The 17,825-nt window shown below is 42.5% G+C and overlaps 1 protein-coding gene across 1 annotated transcript in view; it reads right to left on the bottom strand.

Moving 5' to 3' along the window:
- ADAMTS5 (ADAM metallopeptidase with thrombospondin type 1 motif 5) overlaps positions 1-17,825 on the bottom strand; it is a 52,233-nt gene that overhangs the window by 28,776 nt on the left and 5,632 nt on the right. The window contains exon 2 of the mRNA XM_083500343.1: positions 8,798-8,930. Within this exon, the coding sequence (XP_083356469.1) occupies positions 8,798-8,930 (133 nt within the window). The remainder of the gene's footprint in view (positions 1-8,797; positions 8,931-17,825) is intronic.

Genomic DNA, 17,825 nt, shown 5'->3' with positions numbered 1-17,825 from the left:
CGTGCTGCCCTAAAGTTGCCTCTGCCCCAACCTCACCACGCTTGCAATTGCTCCACTCACCTATATATTTTGTCCTGAGATAAGGTTCCAGGACTCCCCTCGTCTATACTCACTAAGGCACAGATCTCAAGAAGTTTGGCCGTTGTTGATTTCTGCAACTGTAACTCATTCTGTAACTGTAACTGTAACACCCGTAGTCTTTAACTGTAACACAAAGGAAACCTAGCTGCATTTAAAATATCAACTGGGGTTGAGTGCTGGGTGGTTGGAAATATCAAGGAAGAGAACGTGAGTAGAAACATTTGTTCCCATCTGATCTCTGGTGATGCCCAAGCTTTCCCCAAGCCAGTACAACCCTCTTTGCTTCTCTTCTATTGTCTTCTTCATTCCTCCCACACATACTTATACATAAAAGGCAACCACATGCAAAACAGATGCGGCTAGCTAGCCTTATGGAAGTTATTTTCCTGCATCCATGAGATTTGTCCCATGCCCATTCCATGACCACTTCCTGGAACATCTTAGACCATTGTCTGGTACACAGCCTTTTCTTTCTACAAGTCTACTTCTATATTGTTCAGACCTCTGGATATAGCCGGGTTGACATCATCAGTAACAACAGTGATTTTTGGAGGGGCCACTAGGGGCGCATCAGAAGATGGCTGACAATAACATCTCTCCGACCCACACGAGGTAATTTGGAGGCTGTGATGGGAGTAATAGCCTCCCTACCCCCCCCCAGGATTGGGGGGGGCTGCCCTTGCCTGCTGTGCCCTATACCACCCCTGAATTTGAGGGGATGGGGGCACTAGGCAGAATGCCCTTCTGTGGATATCGGCACTCCTGGACGCTGCCTCTGATCTGGGCCTCTAGCTGCAAGAACTTCAAAAGAAACGATTAGGATGAAGCGAATGCACATATTTCAAGGAAGGAGGGGGAGTAAAGACTGCTAACAGAAGAGATCTCTGATAAATGAGATGAGTCGGAAGAACAAGAATTAACCAGATGAAGACACACCAAGACTCGGTATGGCAAAAGGACTGGATGGGGGAGGGGGGAAAACTTTCCTTTCTTTCCTCTATGTGATTAAACAAGAATCCGCCCCCCCCCCACAAGTCAGAACTGTTGTTTGAAGGACTTAAGCTGTGGATTTATTTCTGTGTGGAGATAAACTTTCTAACCAAAGCATGCTTTAAGAGGAGCGTGGAATGTATAAGGGCTTTGGAATGACGCAGTTAAACATACCGTCGCCATATTGGGAAATTCTGTCGGAGGACTTAAGTCTGGGAGGAGAAATAGAGAAATAGAGCTGTTTTTATATTGTGGGTGAAACTTCTCAGAGGGACTTAAGAATGACAGTTCTGTGATTAATGATGGAAAGAGCGATGTTATCTATGAATGCGATGATATAGGGAAACCATTTCGATTTGAGGATTGGATGCACGGAAAATTCACACAGGATTATTATTGGTGTTTATTGGCTTAAGGAGATTATCAGAAGAGATCATAAAAAAAGAGAAAATATACGAACAAGATGAGATGCGGAAACAGCAAGATAAGACTGGATAGAATTATGAACTTTGTTTGGACTGATTTGGACATTAACGCAGTAGCAAGAAGATGATCAAAATCCCCCTTCGGATCTTGAAATATGGGTCCCCTCAACAAAATTTAAAATTGTGCTTTGTAATTCGGAATTTATGTGATGTGATTTGATTTGATTTGACTGGTCGGTTAATAATTATTTTTTTTAAAAAAAAGAAGTAACAACAGTGATTTTTGCCAAGAGCAGGGGAAGAAAATATGTCTGAGTCTAGGGCCATGCAGCTTATGGCATGCTTTTAAAAGACAGCTATTCATGGAAATATGTGTAAGATGGTGAAGCTAGTTCCATCTGTGGTAGTAGACTAACATGGCCACTCCACTGGATTTGGTTCTCCCGCTGTTTTTGTACTACAGTTCCCATCATCCCTGACAACTGGTCTTACTAGCTAGGGATTGTGGGAGTTGTAGTCCAAAAACAGATGGAGACTCATGTTGAAGAGGTTGAGTTCCAATGAACTGGGCGGGGGGGAGGGTGCCAGTAAAACTTCCCAGCCAAGCAGGTCCCCTACTGCTCAACAGGACAAAACATTTTAATATTTGAGAACTATGAGTTTAAGGGATTCTTATTGTTTAAAAAACTGATCTGATCTGTCCTATATTTACAAACCACTACAACTGTCTCCAACATAGTGCCGTCCAGATACTTTTGGACAACAACTTCTATCACTCCTCACCATCGGCCATGATGGCTGAGGCTGATGGGAGTTGGAGTACAACAATGTCTGGAGGGCACCAGGTTGGGGAGGGCTGAATCAGTAAAACTGGTAGTCCTGTTCGGTCACACTGCTTGCATGTAAAAATTAAAAAACAAACAAACCATGAATTTATTTTTAAACAAACGAAAAACTGCCCCTTCCATTGTATGAAATTACATAATGAGGGGGAGCCCTTTTTTTTTTTTTAAAGCCCCATAAGATAAATAGGAGGAAATGAACAGGAAGGAAGGGAAGAAAAAAAGAAGCCAAAATGCAAAAATGCACAGCTTCAGGAGGCACCAGGGGGCACATAATATGAGTTTAGGGGCTGTATGTGGCTCATGGGCAACAATTGCCTACCTGTGGGCTACACCACCTGGCAGCAGCTCTCCAGAATTCCCTTGCTTTACTTGGAGATATCAGGAATTGAAGCCGGAATCTTCTGCATGCAAAATAGGTACTCTACCTTGGTACTGCTACAGCCCTTCCTCCAATCTCCAATTTGGCCAAGGTTAAAAATGATAACGTAAACTAATTCATTTTCTAAGCAAGTCTACTTGTATTAGTTAAGGAAATGCTTGGGGTTGATAAATCTGAATGGTTAATTAGCATGCTGCCCTCATACAGGCCATGACATGGGACTATGTCATTTCCATTTTTTAAAAAAGAGCACTTTTAACACTATTGCCTGGTGGTGAAAGCTGCTGCTGGTGAGTGAAAGTTGTTAAGACTAGTGGTGAAAGTAGCTAGAAAAAATAAAATTTTCCCTTGAAGGGGGGGCACTGTCCAGACAAAGAGCTTATTCAGTTTGTACCCCCCAGAATGCTATCCAGACTAGAGTGGATTTAGGAAATGGCCTTCAGGCTGCACACACCCGTCTGTACTTAGTCTGGTAGACAGAATGCAAGGGATACAGCCAGGAAATCCTGTGCTCAAATAAAGATGGGACTTCCCTATCCAGTCAGCATCTTCAACCTGCAAGGAGGAAAGTGAGGAAGGATCGGGAGGAGAAAGCTCACTCCTGATCTCAGTGTCTTCCTGCAACTTCCACAAGTTGTTTCCTACATTCTTCAGAGCTCTGGATGTAGCTAGGTTAACTTTTGTAACAGCAGCAGGACAGCAGCAGCAGCAGCAGCAGCAGTGTCTACTACCAAATGCTAATGTCATTTGTTTGAGATTAAGGTACCATGAAACAATAAGACTTGGGTATTTTTTCTGCAAGAGACTAACACAGCCAGACCTCTGGAAACTGTAAGGGTAGCCAATGAGGTGCCCTTCAAATGGGATGAATCCCCGACTACTGGCCATGATGAGAGTTGCAGTCCAAGGACACCCAGACGGCACCATTCAGATTCCTCCCAATTTTTCAGTGTGGTCCTCCAGCCAAGCAATGTGCACAAAAGTGAATATACTAGTGCCTGAAAACGCATCTATTAGTAAAAATAACATAGAGAAAAATGCATTATATTAGGCGATAGACTTGCACAAATGTGTACACAAATGTGTGAATTGGGAGAAATTCACACTAAAGTGATGATAATTTATCTGAACCTAAGATTGCAAAGAAGGGATGTGGTTGGTGCAGTGGTCTAAACCTCAGAGCCTAAGGCTTGCTGATCGGAAGGGCGGCGGTTCAAATCCCCGTGACAGGGTGAGCTCCCATTGCTCAGTCCCTGCTACTGCCCACCTAACAGTTCAAAAGCACGTCAAAGTGCAAGTAGATAAATAGGTACCACTGTGGGCGGGAAGGTAAACAGTGTTTCCATGTGCTGCTCTGGTTCGCCAGAAGCGGCTTAGTCATGCTGGCCAGATGACCCCGAAGCTGTATGCCAGCTCCATCAGCCAGTAAAGCGAGATGAGTGCCACAACCCCAGAGTCGTCCGCGACTGGACCTAATGGTCAGGGGTCCCTTTACCTTTAAGATTGAAAAAAAATGAGAAACTGAGAACAACAAGGTTTGCTCATCGCTATGTAGCATAGAGTAACGAGACTGTGCAGCTTTTGAAAGGGCTGGCTATGCAAGAATAACAGCAGCAGAAACCTATTTGAGAGAAGCTATTCAACCAGGGAGTCCAAAAGCAAATAAAATTTCTACAGAATGGATTCAGACATCCAATTAAAAACCTCTTCACGTGGGAATAATTTCCCCTTCCCATTAACAGCCACTGAATTGCTTTACGACAAAACCTTCAAATAACCACATTTTATGTGATATTTGCTGTTGTCACATAAGCAGTTTGGCAGTTTGAATTATACCTAAAGAGCAGGGTAGAAGCAAATATAGAATTAATTTAGCAGATTTCTATACCGCCCATGAAGAAATTTATATCCAGGGTGCTCTACGCTATTATAATGTCACAAGAATAAAAACACATTATAAAGCTGCAGGCAGACAAGAAAGAAACACTGGCAATTTTTATAACTGTATGAAAGATAAAAGACTCAGAAAATAAAGCAGGGGTTAGTTGGCCTCTTCAAGATAGTGCTGTTGGCTTCAAGTGAGCTTGCCTAGGAAGGGAGCCCCATGAATGGGGAACCAACAATACAGTCTACTACTACATTTCAAATTTTGAGAGTGTGCCGGAGGAACCATGCACAAAATGGCTTTCATAGAGGGGCTGTGGCATAACAGAAAATAGCCACCATGGGGAGTGTGTCATAACACAAAATTAGAGAGATGGCCACCCCTGACAACCTTATGCTTACCAGGGGTGTCAGCTATGTTGGTTAGCGTGTGATGCTGATAATGCTAAGGTTTCAGGTTTGATCCCTGTAAGGGACAGGTGCCTATTCCTGCATTGCAGGGGGTTGGACTAGATGATCCCCAGGGTCCCTTCCAGGTCTATGATTCTGTCTTGCTGGTCCTGATTATGGAGAAGGTACACACATCCCGACACTGTTGCTGTAGGGAGCATTCCTCAGCACAGTGGTACCTCGGGTTACAGACGCTTCAGGTAACAGACTCCACTAACCCAGAAATAGTACCTCGGGTTAAGAACTTTGCTTCAGGATGAGAACAGAAATTGTGCAGCCGAGGCATGGCAGCAGTGGGAGGCCCCATTAGCTAAAGTGGTACCTCAGGTTAAGAACAGTTTCAGGTTAAGAACAGACCCCCAGAACAAATTAAGTTCTTAACCCGAGGTACCACTGTACCAGGAAAAATATCAAAGTACAGTCAAACCTCGGTTGTTGAACGTAATGCTTTCAGGAAGCCCACCTGGCTTCCGAAATGTTCGACAACCACGGTGCGGCTTCCAATTGGTTTTTCAACTTCATAAAAGTTTTTGAAAACCAGAACACTTACTTCTGGGTTTTCAGTGTCCGGGAGCTGAAACGTTTCAAAACGGAAGCATTTGAGAACTGAGGTTGACTGTACCAACACCACTCTCATTTCAGATAAATTGTTTAGGGGTACCTGCATGTTTTCCCCCATAACTTTATTTCTAGTAAGACTGGAGCATCTCCCCAGGGGGTCACTGGAAGCCTTCATGGGTGCCATGGCAGTCACAGGCACCAGGTTGGTTATCCCAGGTCTACTCTAGCTGGCAGCCACTCTCCAAAGTTTCAGGAAGTGGTCTCTTCTTGCCAACTGATACTTTCTGTACAGGTCCTTTCAGCTCTTAGTGACACTTGGCAGCCTCAAACGGCTTGTTTCCTGAGGTAGAGAGCCTCAGTAATATGCCACTGTTATGATCTATTTCCAAATGTTTCCAGACTAGAGCTCCTCCTTTGCTAAAGGGTGTCCGGTGTCAGTAGTTACATTAGCACTACTAATAAAGCCCATGCTTTCAGATTTTGTGTGTTTCTTTGTGTTAGGGTCAAATGATATTAAGCACAACACCCTTGCATCCTACCTGCTCGCTGTTTGAAAACTGAACTGGCACGGCAATACTCCCAAAGCAAACTTTACTTTGGTTTGGCACAAGTTACAAGGCAAAGCCGTAGTTGGCACTCTCTGAAAGTTCCCTTAGCCTTGTTATTTCCTTCCAAGAATGTAAAGGGGTGAGGGAGAACTGTTTTCCATTTTTAAATTTAGTGTTCACTCTGCACAGCTAATGTTCCTCATGGAAAACATCTCTAGCGATTGTGACTATGTTAGCATGCAAGGCAAATGTAGACCTGGAAAGCCTACTCTCTTGGTAAACAAGGACCCTGAGTTTCACCACGGCTGTTACTTTACGCAAGAAGCACCCTATATTCTATCTTACAGAATGTCTAGCTGGCACAAGAGACCCCCTGGTAAAAGGAGGGCTGATTTTGGAACAGCCCTCTCTTCCTGCTTCCTCCTGCGCTTAACAGCTCAGTGTAAAATAAAGGCTGTCGTTTAAATTTACAGCCAGCTGTTCTCTGGCTAAACTCTGGATGGATCATCTTCCTTACGTGAATTAAAGCTGGAAAAGCTGTGGGTTCTCTGGGCACTGAAAAAGGCAGCTGCTGTGTTTGTGCATGTTCGTCGCTGAAACCGACCCACACTTTAGGAATGCAGGAAACTTCCTTGCGTTTAAGGGGGACCATTCCTCTCTATAGCTCAATAATATCTACAGAGACTGGCAAGGGCTCTCCAGGGTGTAAGACATGAGTCCGTTCAAGCCCTGCCTGGAGATACCAGGAATCGAATCTGGGGTCTTCTACATGCAGAGCATATGTTCTGCCGCTCAGCAATAACCCTTTCCTTAACATCCATGCTCCAAGCTACAAATGATCTTCCCCTGGCAATGTTTTGAGAGTACGTGTAGTGCAGGGCATGCCTCAGCTTGGGTGCTGCATACTTGAAACTTCACATCAGCCCACCGACACCTGATCTGCCATGGGGTGCTTGAGCTGCCTGGATCATGTTCCTGCCACTCCAAATAACAACACTGGAAACACACCTGATCTTGCCAAAGGTGCCAGTCAGTAGGGAAGGTTGGCTTGGCTCAGGGAAGCAGGACTGCAAAGCACCTTGAGCGATTCTGGTGTGCTAATCTATTTTGCCACTTTAGAATTGTAGACGTGGAATGGGTCCCCGAGGTTCATCTAATCCAACCTCCTGAAGTGCAGGAATCTCAACTAGATCATATATGACAGTGGCCATCCAACCTCTGCTTAAAAATCTCCAGGGAAGGAGAGTCCACAACCTCCTGAGGGAGACCGTTCCAATACCGGACAGCTGTTACCATCAGAAAGTTCTTCCTGATGTTTAGTTGGAATCTCCTTCCTTGTAACATGAAGCCATTGGTTCAGGTTCCAGCATCTGGAGCAGGAGAAAACAAGCTTGCTCCATCCTCCATGTGACAGCAGGGTCTGGACTAGATGGCCATTGGGATTTCCTCCAACTCTACAATTCTATCATTCTATGAAATTGCTGTTATGGATAGTGCAATATTATTGTTCCCTGACTGCATGATGCATTGTTAGTATAATTGTATATGTTTTTTGTTGTGTGGCGGTTTCAGATCTTCTAAGCTGCCTTGCGAGAATATTGTATTTTGAAAGGTGGTTAATTCACGTATAATTTTTTTTAGTAATATCTACATTAGAAAAGCCTTACATTATTTTTGCCATTCAAAAAAAGGAATGGGAAGTGAAACATGATACCAAAGCTTGCTGTTAATATCCAGTGCTATAATAGCTGGCAGCTAATATGACCATCCAGTCAAATATACTTTTAGTTAAATATACCCAGAAATACCTACTTGAAAAATGTTGCAGTAGTGTTCAAGCTACTGCTATTCTGCATAGAAATGAACTTGCAAATGCCAAAATTAGCTATCTGAAGAGGAAATGTTAAGAGAGAAAATGTTAATACCCCCCCCAGGAGGAAACTAATATATTATCTCTAGTTCATGAATACACTTGGGCGATGGCATAGAAAATCTGAACTTGCTTGTGAACGTTAATGTTTTCCTGCCAAGAAAACATTCCAAAATAATCCTGGTGTCTGTTCCTGGGTCTATTTTGTAATTATCGTAGAATCCCCAATAGACGAGCCTTGATTATCTGAACCTCACTGCTATCTAAAGTTACACCCCTACAGTCACACCACTGCCCGAGATAAACAGTGCTCCCATTCACCAGAATTTCCAATTACCCCATCATTTGAAACTTGCATCTTGCCATTCAGAGGAATGTGGTGGTACAATATAAACAGCAAGCCACTTAACCCAGTAGGCAGACATATATAGAAAGCTGTTTACCCGCCAAGTGAGCTCAAATTCTTCATCGATGGGAGGACCCCTCTTTGAAAGGGACATGAATGGACAGTAGCAGCCCTCCAATTTCCATTCCGATCATTGCTTAAAAGTGACACTGTCAGAAAGGAAACACCTACTGTGTACCTCCACTTGCCTTCTGATCCCCTATTAGTTAACCCCAAAGTGCCTATGTACACAGCCTTAATCCCCAAGTGTATATGTGAACCAGGGGGAAATCTGGAATTACTTGTAAAGTATTTTGGTTACTAATGCAGCTGTTACAAGTGTTGTATTTGGCAAGGGAACAGAAAAGGCACTGCATACCAATTTCGTGAGCCACCGTAAAAGCCGCATGGAGGCCGTCATCTTCAATCACTGCACAGCTGCGCTCAGGAGAGCATATGGTTCCAACGTCAGCCATTCCCAGAGTATCACATGAATGGTGCCCACATAAATCCTGCCGAGGAAGGAAAGGGAAAAGAAAGCATTTGAAGTACAGTTTTGCACCCACAGGCAATGACAGCTCTGAGCTGAAGGCTCTTTGCAAGCAGCAAGACACGGCGGACGATAACAGCCGACACCAGGAGGGCAACGACAAAGTCAACATGAGCAACGCCATGGGCTCTTCGGCAGACTCGCTCAAAGCTCAAGCTGACAATTTGCTAAGATCAGTCGGAAACCGTTTCCATATATTGTAAAGAAAGCTGGGGGTGGGGGTGGGCAGCTCTTGAGTTAACTCATATTCTGTATACAGAAACACCATTCTAAAAGTGTGAGGAAGACGTTCCTAAGGAGGTGAAGGCACATGCTGGCTGTGGAGGGTTCGGTGTGGGCCAGTTCTCTGCGTATGCCTTGCTGGACTGGGAGGTGGTGTTCCAATTCTCTTTTGCCAACTCAGGCTAACATGAGAATTTGCAATGTGCTGATTATCAGTGATGAAGGCCGCTTTGGCAACTGTTCCCATCTCTGAGCTTTTCAGTGCTTCCCAGGGACTTTCCCCCAGTTGCGGTATAATCTTCTTCCCCTTTCTTCTGACCTGCCAGGCCCGGGATGGTTGCCAAAATAATTTTGCTTTAAGGCAAGGGTTAATGTAGCTGAGAGGGCAAAGCTCATCTGTTTGGGTTCCTTACATGATCTATGGGGAAGTGCTTGGAGTATCAACTCCTGAGCTGACTTCAATTCCTATTGTTTTTAACGTAATCAGAAAGTAAATCTAACTTCTGAAAAAGAAACAACAAAACTTGGAAATGTCAGAGCAGCCTGACTCTCTTCTTCATTCTGTGATAAGTAACTTTGAAAGCAGAGTTATTTCTCATGGATGTGGCTCACAGCTCCATGGATCAAGAAAGGATTGCTACTGCTGATCCTTTACCACATAGCTGTCACTTTTAATTTTTATATTCCTGCCTCAGGTTTCTTATTCCCTTAGAGATGTATACAAGTGCACAGGTAATTTTATTCATTACATTTCTATCCCACCTTACCTTCAATTTTATTTCATTTTTTAATTTATTGAATATCTATACCACCCTTCATCCAAGGATCACAGGGAAGTTTACAGTATAGAAACACAAAACTACATACTGTAATAGTAAACAAAAACAATACCCCACACACAGTTTTAAAAGCCACAGATAGTTTAATTAGGCAAAGTCCTGCTTGTAGAGGAATGCTTTTGCCTAAAAATATGTAATGAAGGTGCCAGGTGAGCCTCCCTTGGCAGAGTATTCCACAAATGGAAAGCCACCACAGAAAAGGCTCGTTTTTGCTTTGCCACCCTCCAACCTCCTATGGGAGGCGGGCAGACAAAGGGCTTCAGTTGGTGATGGCAGGGCCCAGGTCGGTTCACTTGAGGAGAGGCAATGCTTGGAGCTCAAGATGGCAATACATCGCTCTCCTCCTCCCCATTTTATCCTCCCAATGACCCTGAGAGGTACGTTAGGCCAAGAAATACTGACTGACCTTAGGTCACCCAGTGGACTTCATGGCCGAGTGGGAATTTGAACCCTAGCCTCCCAGATCCTAGCCCAACACTCTAACCGCTATACCACACTGGCTCTAATGGACAGCTAATGGTAAATCCTGGACATGCAATTTTATGCATTACAGCGTTGTTGCATTATTGAAGAACTGTTCTAATAATAAGGCCCTTGATATGGTTGTTTACTTCAAACCCTTGATAGGTATTGTCATTTTAAATCATGGGTAGGCAAACTAAGGCCTGGGGGCCAGATCCGGCCCAATCACCTTCTAAATCCAGCCCACGGACGGTCTGGGAATCAGCTGATATACAGCTGATCCACCCCCCCAGCACACATCCCACATGACGCTTTGGAGACCATTCAGCTTTCTTTGATTGAGATAGGTCCTCTGCTTTTGCTTGCAGACAGTGTACACAGACAGAAACACAGGGTTTGAAACGTGACCAATCCTGTTCTAATTTCAGGAGTTGCTCATGAAAGTTTTCCGAAAGCACCATTTTAATTTGGGATTATGTGACATGACAAACAACACTTTGTATGTATTGGCAAGCAACGTTTTTCAATTAAGATCTAATACTAGCGTTTCTGGAGAACATGGCCATAGCTGTGATATCTGCCCCTCCCTTATCAGAAAGGAAACGATGGATTATCCCACTGATGTAAGTGGGAATTTAAGTGTGACTAACAAAGTGTGGAGCCAATCCACTGAGTTGTTTGAACACATTAACAGCATAAATAAGGCGGTTGAAATGCTCATCAACATAAAGGGAAATGTTTCTACTTAAAGCTCACTTTATCCATTGCTCATTCTACAAAGTAATATTGAAACAAGTATGGATTCTGGTCAGGCACGCATATTCTATGCCTGCAATTCTACAGCATGTGCAGCACATTTCTTGCAATGAATGAGTGAGTTTCTAATTATTCAGAGTTTATGGTGTAGGTTATCCCATGTACAGATACCAAAACTGCTCAAAAAGGCCATAGAAAGGTAAATGTGGCAGACCCTTGATTAAAAGCAGCACCTGTGAAAACAATTCAGATGCTCCCTAGGAGTAATTCCAACCAGAGTAAGTGGCTTTCCATTATTATTTTTTTACCTAAAATACAAAAAATAAAAATACTGCTGTTTTTACAAGAAACCATGCAAGAAACCTATCAGCATGATGCCTTATTTTTCCAAATCCACAATTTGCGTTTTATTCAAATATTCTTTTTACCACTTCCATGAAAATTATGCACACATACTATATTGTTACTATCCCATAGTGACTCTTAGCCGCAAGTTCTTAACCTCTCACTCTAATAATTCTGGCAACAGGGCATTGTAGACACCCTACTTTAACAACTGTTGCTTTATGGATGTGCGTGCATGTTTCTATATGCCACTAAATTTGATAATTTGCACGATTCATGAAATGTGTAGAATATTGCCGAGTTCATGAAGCATCCAAAATGCTCTGCCTAGTTAAGGAATAAAACCAATCTAATGAGTAACTCACATCATTGGCTATGCTTCTGCCTAATTCACCAACTTGCAGGAATTTGGCAAAACAAGCAAATTTAATGTTTTAAATGTAATTTATATAAAAGCTAGGCTACAGTCACATACATTACTTACTGGGCCTCCCGCTGAAATTTATTTTGATAAAAGGTGCTTACTTTTGAGTAGGTGTGAAGAGGATTATGCTAGGAGGGATTTCATGAAAAGAAACAGGCTATTTCATGAAAGCTGGAATACTTTGCTAATTTCATGACCAATTTTTATGATTGGTAGTATGACCAAAAAGGTCAGTATGGTGGCTGGCAGCTGGATTGGCCAAAGACAGAGTGCGGGGGCAAAGGGATGACTCCTACTGCAGTGCCTCTCTCACTGAAGACCTCCAAAGGCTTCATACTGGAGTATCTCCCCCATTCATCTATTTGCAACTAAGAGCTGTCTGAGACAAAGGGCCAAATGAGACAAGATGTCATTCATACAGTGGACAATCATTCTATCTGCCACTATGGCTGGGGCTGTGAGAAACATCAGAAGCAGCCACCAAGTGAGGAAGTCCTGGCCAGTGTGGGACTAACATCTAGATGCTTCAACAGCCAGTTCTGGACCTGGAGACTCAGCTACAGACTGGTGTTTGTTGGAACATTGAAGAACAGGGGTGGAGGGAAGGGATGCTCATGGAATTTGCAGATGGCACCAAACTGGGAGGGGTAGCCAATGCTGCAGAAGACTGAATTGAGATCCAATGTGTCCTTAACTGATTGGAGAGCTGGGCCAAAACTAACAAAATAAATTTCAATAGAGACAAATATAAGGTTCTACACTTAGGCAGATGGGGGACACCAGTAGTACATGTGAAAAGGATTGACGGGTCTTAGTCGACAGCATGATGCTCCAGCAAAACAACAAACAAACAAAAGCTTTTCTAGGCTGCATCAACAAAAGTATAGTCTCCCAATCAAGGGAAGCAATAGTACCACTCTATTCTGCCTTGGATCTGCAGTACTGTGTACAATTCTGGGTAGTAGAATTTAAGGAGAAATAGTGACAAGCTGGAGAAGGGGGCAACCAAGCCTTATGAGGAATGGTTGAGGGAGTTGGGTATGTTACCTAAGCCTTTTGACTAAAGACCGCTGTATCACACATGCATTTTAGAAGAAAGATTCCAGCAGCTGACCTCAACTTATCTGATATTCTTTCAAAGTACTGTAGCTGGATCAATACAAAGTCACAGCACAGGAAGCATGCAATGTAGGGTTGCAATGCATAAGGAAACTTAAGGCTTGACACTATTGATTTAGGAAAAAAATGAGCAGGACATCACAAAATCTGTAACTCATTTGACAGTCTCTTAGAGGTCAGGATTTTGGGGTGGGGAGGAGTTACATTTGAAAATTAAAGATAAGAGATTTTGTATTTTCCTATAACGAACTCATTTTCTGAGTGCCTATCCTTATGAAGTCAACATGAGACTATCCACATAGAAAAAGGAGGCATCAACATACTCAGAGGAAGCCTGATGTTTGCAGAAGTAGGTGGGGGGGGGAAATAGGAGGGGACACGGGGACTAAGAGGGCAAAGAACCAAAGTCCAAATAGCTCAATGAAGTCTGAGCTTGCTCAGTGGGCACAGAACTAGCTGACTGTTAGAACACAGAAACTGAAAACTAGGGAGGAGGAAATAAAACCTCCTAGAATAGGGCATGGCTGATGGACTGAAACACTGAGCAGACTACGGTGCAACATTTGGTGCTAGGTACCACATGCTTAGGGAACCACCACCAAGAGCTACCTGTCTGATTTGTATGTCTCTTCAGCCCTTTGTTTCTATGGTACAGTGGTCTCTGGAGGTACAGCTACTACTATTTGTCAAGTCAAGCATTACACTTGAATAAACCATAGCACGGTTTATAAATCCACTTCAAACCATGGTTTGACCATTTGGATGCCATGCCTAACCATAGTTAATCTTCCTGTTACCTTATTTGGCATGACATCTGTACTAAACCAGTGTTTTCAGTACACCATGCAATGCCTACAGTAACTTGAAGTGATGGAAGGAGGGTATTACAGTGTATGTTTGTTCATATGTTGCACAACTAGATAATTTCTTTTAGAGATAATCCTATACCACCATAGTAGAATGACGTATTTTAAGCATGCTAGCCTATATTTACCCGAATGACAGTGGAGAAGTTTCTTTAGGAAGATCAAATGCAATCATTTTAGCACAATCAGGGTCTCAGTTAAAACTGACATTAAGTACTTAGAACCCCTATAGCTATATTGCTGGCATTTGGTATTATAGCCTATCCCCTGGAATACTGTCATGGGATAGTGGTTTGTTAAGGAAAAGTCACTAGTGCCAAAGAAAGCATGCATTTTGCTGAACATAATTAGCATTTATAGGACTTGGATAACTCAGCACTTGCTGTTAAGTTTCAGTACCACTTTCACTTTGATAATTAACCGATCCCACATACAAGTGCTGCATGGAAAACGGCAAAGCAATGACCTCTGGCTGATATGTGGTTTTTCTTAATGAGACAGGCGTGCTAACATTATCGTTGAATATACCACCCAGTTCTTGAACCACCCAGCTTTCAAGACTTGGCTACTTTTATGTCTTTTGTGAGAAACATCTCTTTCAGTTTTCACATGACTTGGGGAAGGGTGAGAGGGAAATAATATAAGTGGACTTAGTCCAAACTGCTTACTGTATTCTGTCTCCCAGAGCTTCTGCTCCAATTGATCTCAGGTGATGACGGAAATAGATTTGGTGGATTTTACAGAGTGACAATGAAACAGGCTCAAGTAATGAGAAGAATGGCGTTGGTTTAGACAGCTGGAACCCTCTTCCATCATGTGTTTGCCTTGTGACAGGCAGTCTGGAGAACATTGTTTGAGTCAATAAGCAGTGTTAACACAGCAAATAACTAGTTTCCAGAACCACCAAATTAGTCATGGGCAGACAGGACTGATGCTCAACATATTGGCTAATGTAAATGGACTTAACATGCAGAATGCCTTGGGCATGAACATTTGAAAATCTTACCCTTGGCAGGAGTTCTTAAACAGATCTGGCTTTTAACCAACTACATACCCACGCAACCCAAATAAATTACATGTCTCATCAATCTTCAGTCTTATAATACCAATTTGGAAGCAATCCCTCTGAACTGAGTATGGTACTGTTAACAACTCTACTTGTACCAATGTAGGCTACTAGGTTAAATTGTTGCCATATTCCATGAAGTGGCTTTTACATTGTGTGGAAGCTCAAATATAAAGTGGAAGTTAACAGGAAACATAAAGAAAACAGAACAAACAGGAGAAGGGGAATGAAAAATCTCACTGATAAATAGCAAGGCAGTTAAGAGTTCCTCTAACTTCCTTTGACTCTCACCTCAGGTCCCATTCCTACATCTTTTCCAACTGCAATACTGTTAACCTGTCTCAGGGTACTGAGTTAGAACAGGTTATCAATTGAAACAAAGATTGAAATGGATGCAACAGAATAAGCTTCCCCCCCCCCAAAAAAAAAGCTTCACAAAGAACAACCAAATTCAATAATACAGGTATTTGTGCAAATAAAAGTTCCGTGTGGCTTATTGACTCACTCACTCCATCACAGAGACATAAACTGTTAGTTTACTTCTTCTACAATTATTAAGCTAAAACTTGGTATATATGTGGTCCAAGACCACAATCACTGCAACTCCTAGGGGAAAAGTCAAAAATGGGACATTTTTACAGTTAGCGGTCAAAATTTGGTAAATAAATTTTTCCTCCAACTCTACAGTTCTATGAAACCCTCATAAAATAAGCCAGCATTCCAGCAGAGACACGGATTAGCAGAATACGTGACTGAATGTTGGACTCTGAGTCGTCTACACACTTGTATCATCCTCAGAAACACTCTTCACATGTTACTCAACACAGAAACTAAATAAATGCTAGAAAGCTGAGTTTTGGAGGTAGTAATAGTAGTTTTGTAGTCATTTTCAGTAGTGTTCAAAGCAACCACCTTAACAGAATAGGCCTTCGCATGTTTACTCAGAAGGAAGCCTCACTGTGCTTGATGATGCTTACATCCTAATTAAGGATTGCAGCCTAAGTGTATCACGAGACCCTTGATAAGAAGAATGGTAACAGCAGACAAGATTTCATGAAAGTCAGTATACCTACTGTTTCAGATCTTTCCATGAAATACAGTCTTGGGAGCTTACAAGGAATGCTGTGGGCATGCATGCGCTGTTGTTACAGAGCAAGTGCAGAACCCCTCAAGCCTAGATGGCCAAGTGAGTGAAGAAAGCAGGGCATGATCCTCTGCAGTACAAAGGTCTGAAGCTAACTAAGCAAATTTATTACAGAGCAAGTGGAACTTGGTGAGACAAACACACTGCACATCCCCCTTTAGGCTCAGTGAACTAGTTTCACCAATTTGAGGGGGGATTCTGACCACTGCTTAAAAGTTCACCATGATAAAATGTCACAAGAAAAAGTGTTGCTACATAACAAGTAAATAAACACATGTTTAACTAGTAACTCCATTTTTAAAACAGCCTGTATTCTGATAAATGTTACATGCTTTCAAAACAAGAATTTCTGAAGACTAGAGGTGTATGGAAGTGAGAGCTGGACCATAAAGAAGGCTGATCACCGAAGAATTGATGCTTTTGAATTATGGTGCTGGAGGAGACTCTTGAGAGTCCCGTGGATTGCAAGAAGATCAAACCTATCCATTCTTAAGGAAATCAGCCCTGAGTGCTCACTGGAAGGACAGATCGTGAAGCTGAGGCTCCAATACTTTGGCCACCTCATGAGAAGAGAAGACTCCCTGGAAAAGACCCTGATGTTGGGAAAGATGGAGGGCACAAGGAGAAGGGGACGACAGAGGACGAGATGGTTGGACAGTGTTCTTGAAGCTACCAACATGAGTTTGACCAAACTGTGGGAGGCAGTGGAAGACAGGAGTACCTGGCGTGCTCTGATCCATGGGGTCATGAAGAGTCGGATGCAACTAAACGACTAAACAACAACAAGATATGGTTAACTTGTGGCCATCCAGATATGGTTGGACTTCCACTCCCGCCAGTCAACACAGCCCCCAAACCAGGAATTATGAAGGTTGTATTCCAGTGGCATCTGTTAGTCACTCGTGTTATAGACCATTGACAACATGAGAGCACATCCTATGGCAATCTGAATATTTAATGAACATAAAGTTAGGCATGAAGAATTGTTTGCATAGTGGGTTTAGGGATGGAACAATCTGTCCATTTAGGTTATCTTGGTTTCTCATTTTTCCAGTCTTAAATTCAGTTCTCCACATTTCTGGAGCAATTTGTGATTTAAAAAAATCACTGTGAAAATTCATCAGCATTTTCATGACAATTTCTGCTAATAAGCTTACTGTTATATGCAGTTTTGACTGATTTCTGCAAACAATTTCCCCTATATTATTATTTCTATATTACCCATTTTCTGCACACTTTCCTCTAATATATGCATTTTTTAAACATTGGTTGGAGAACTGCAAATTCAGATACCCAGCACAAATTTCAAACAATGCCTGCTTTTCCATTTGATAGATTTGCCTTTAGACATGAATTGAATTGAATTGAATTGCTACCTAATTCTAATTGTGGTGGGTTCATTTGATAGATGATATGCAAATATTAGTCTACTGAAGTTCAAAGTGGCCTTGAATAATAAACAGGGATGGAAAGTGTACCTCACACATTTGATCCACAACCGAAAAACAAGCAATTTAGAAGAAGGCATCTGGGTATACAAAAACTTAACAGAGCAGCATTCGGAGCCCATCAAAACATGGTACTGTGGCTAAGCGTCTAGTTGCTAAGCAACCG

This window comes from Podarcis liolepis (assembly GCF_965112155.1).
Source record: "Podarcis liolepis genome assembly, chromosome: 4".
Classification (NCBI taxonomy): domain Eukaryota; kingdom Metazoa; phylum Chordata; class Lepidosauria; order Squamata; family Lacertidae; genus Podarcis; species Podarcis liolepis.
Note: the sequence above shows the minus strand (reverse complement) of the source record. Positions and strands in the feature narration are given on the sequence as shown.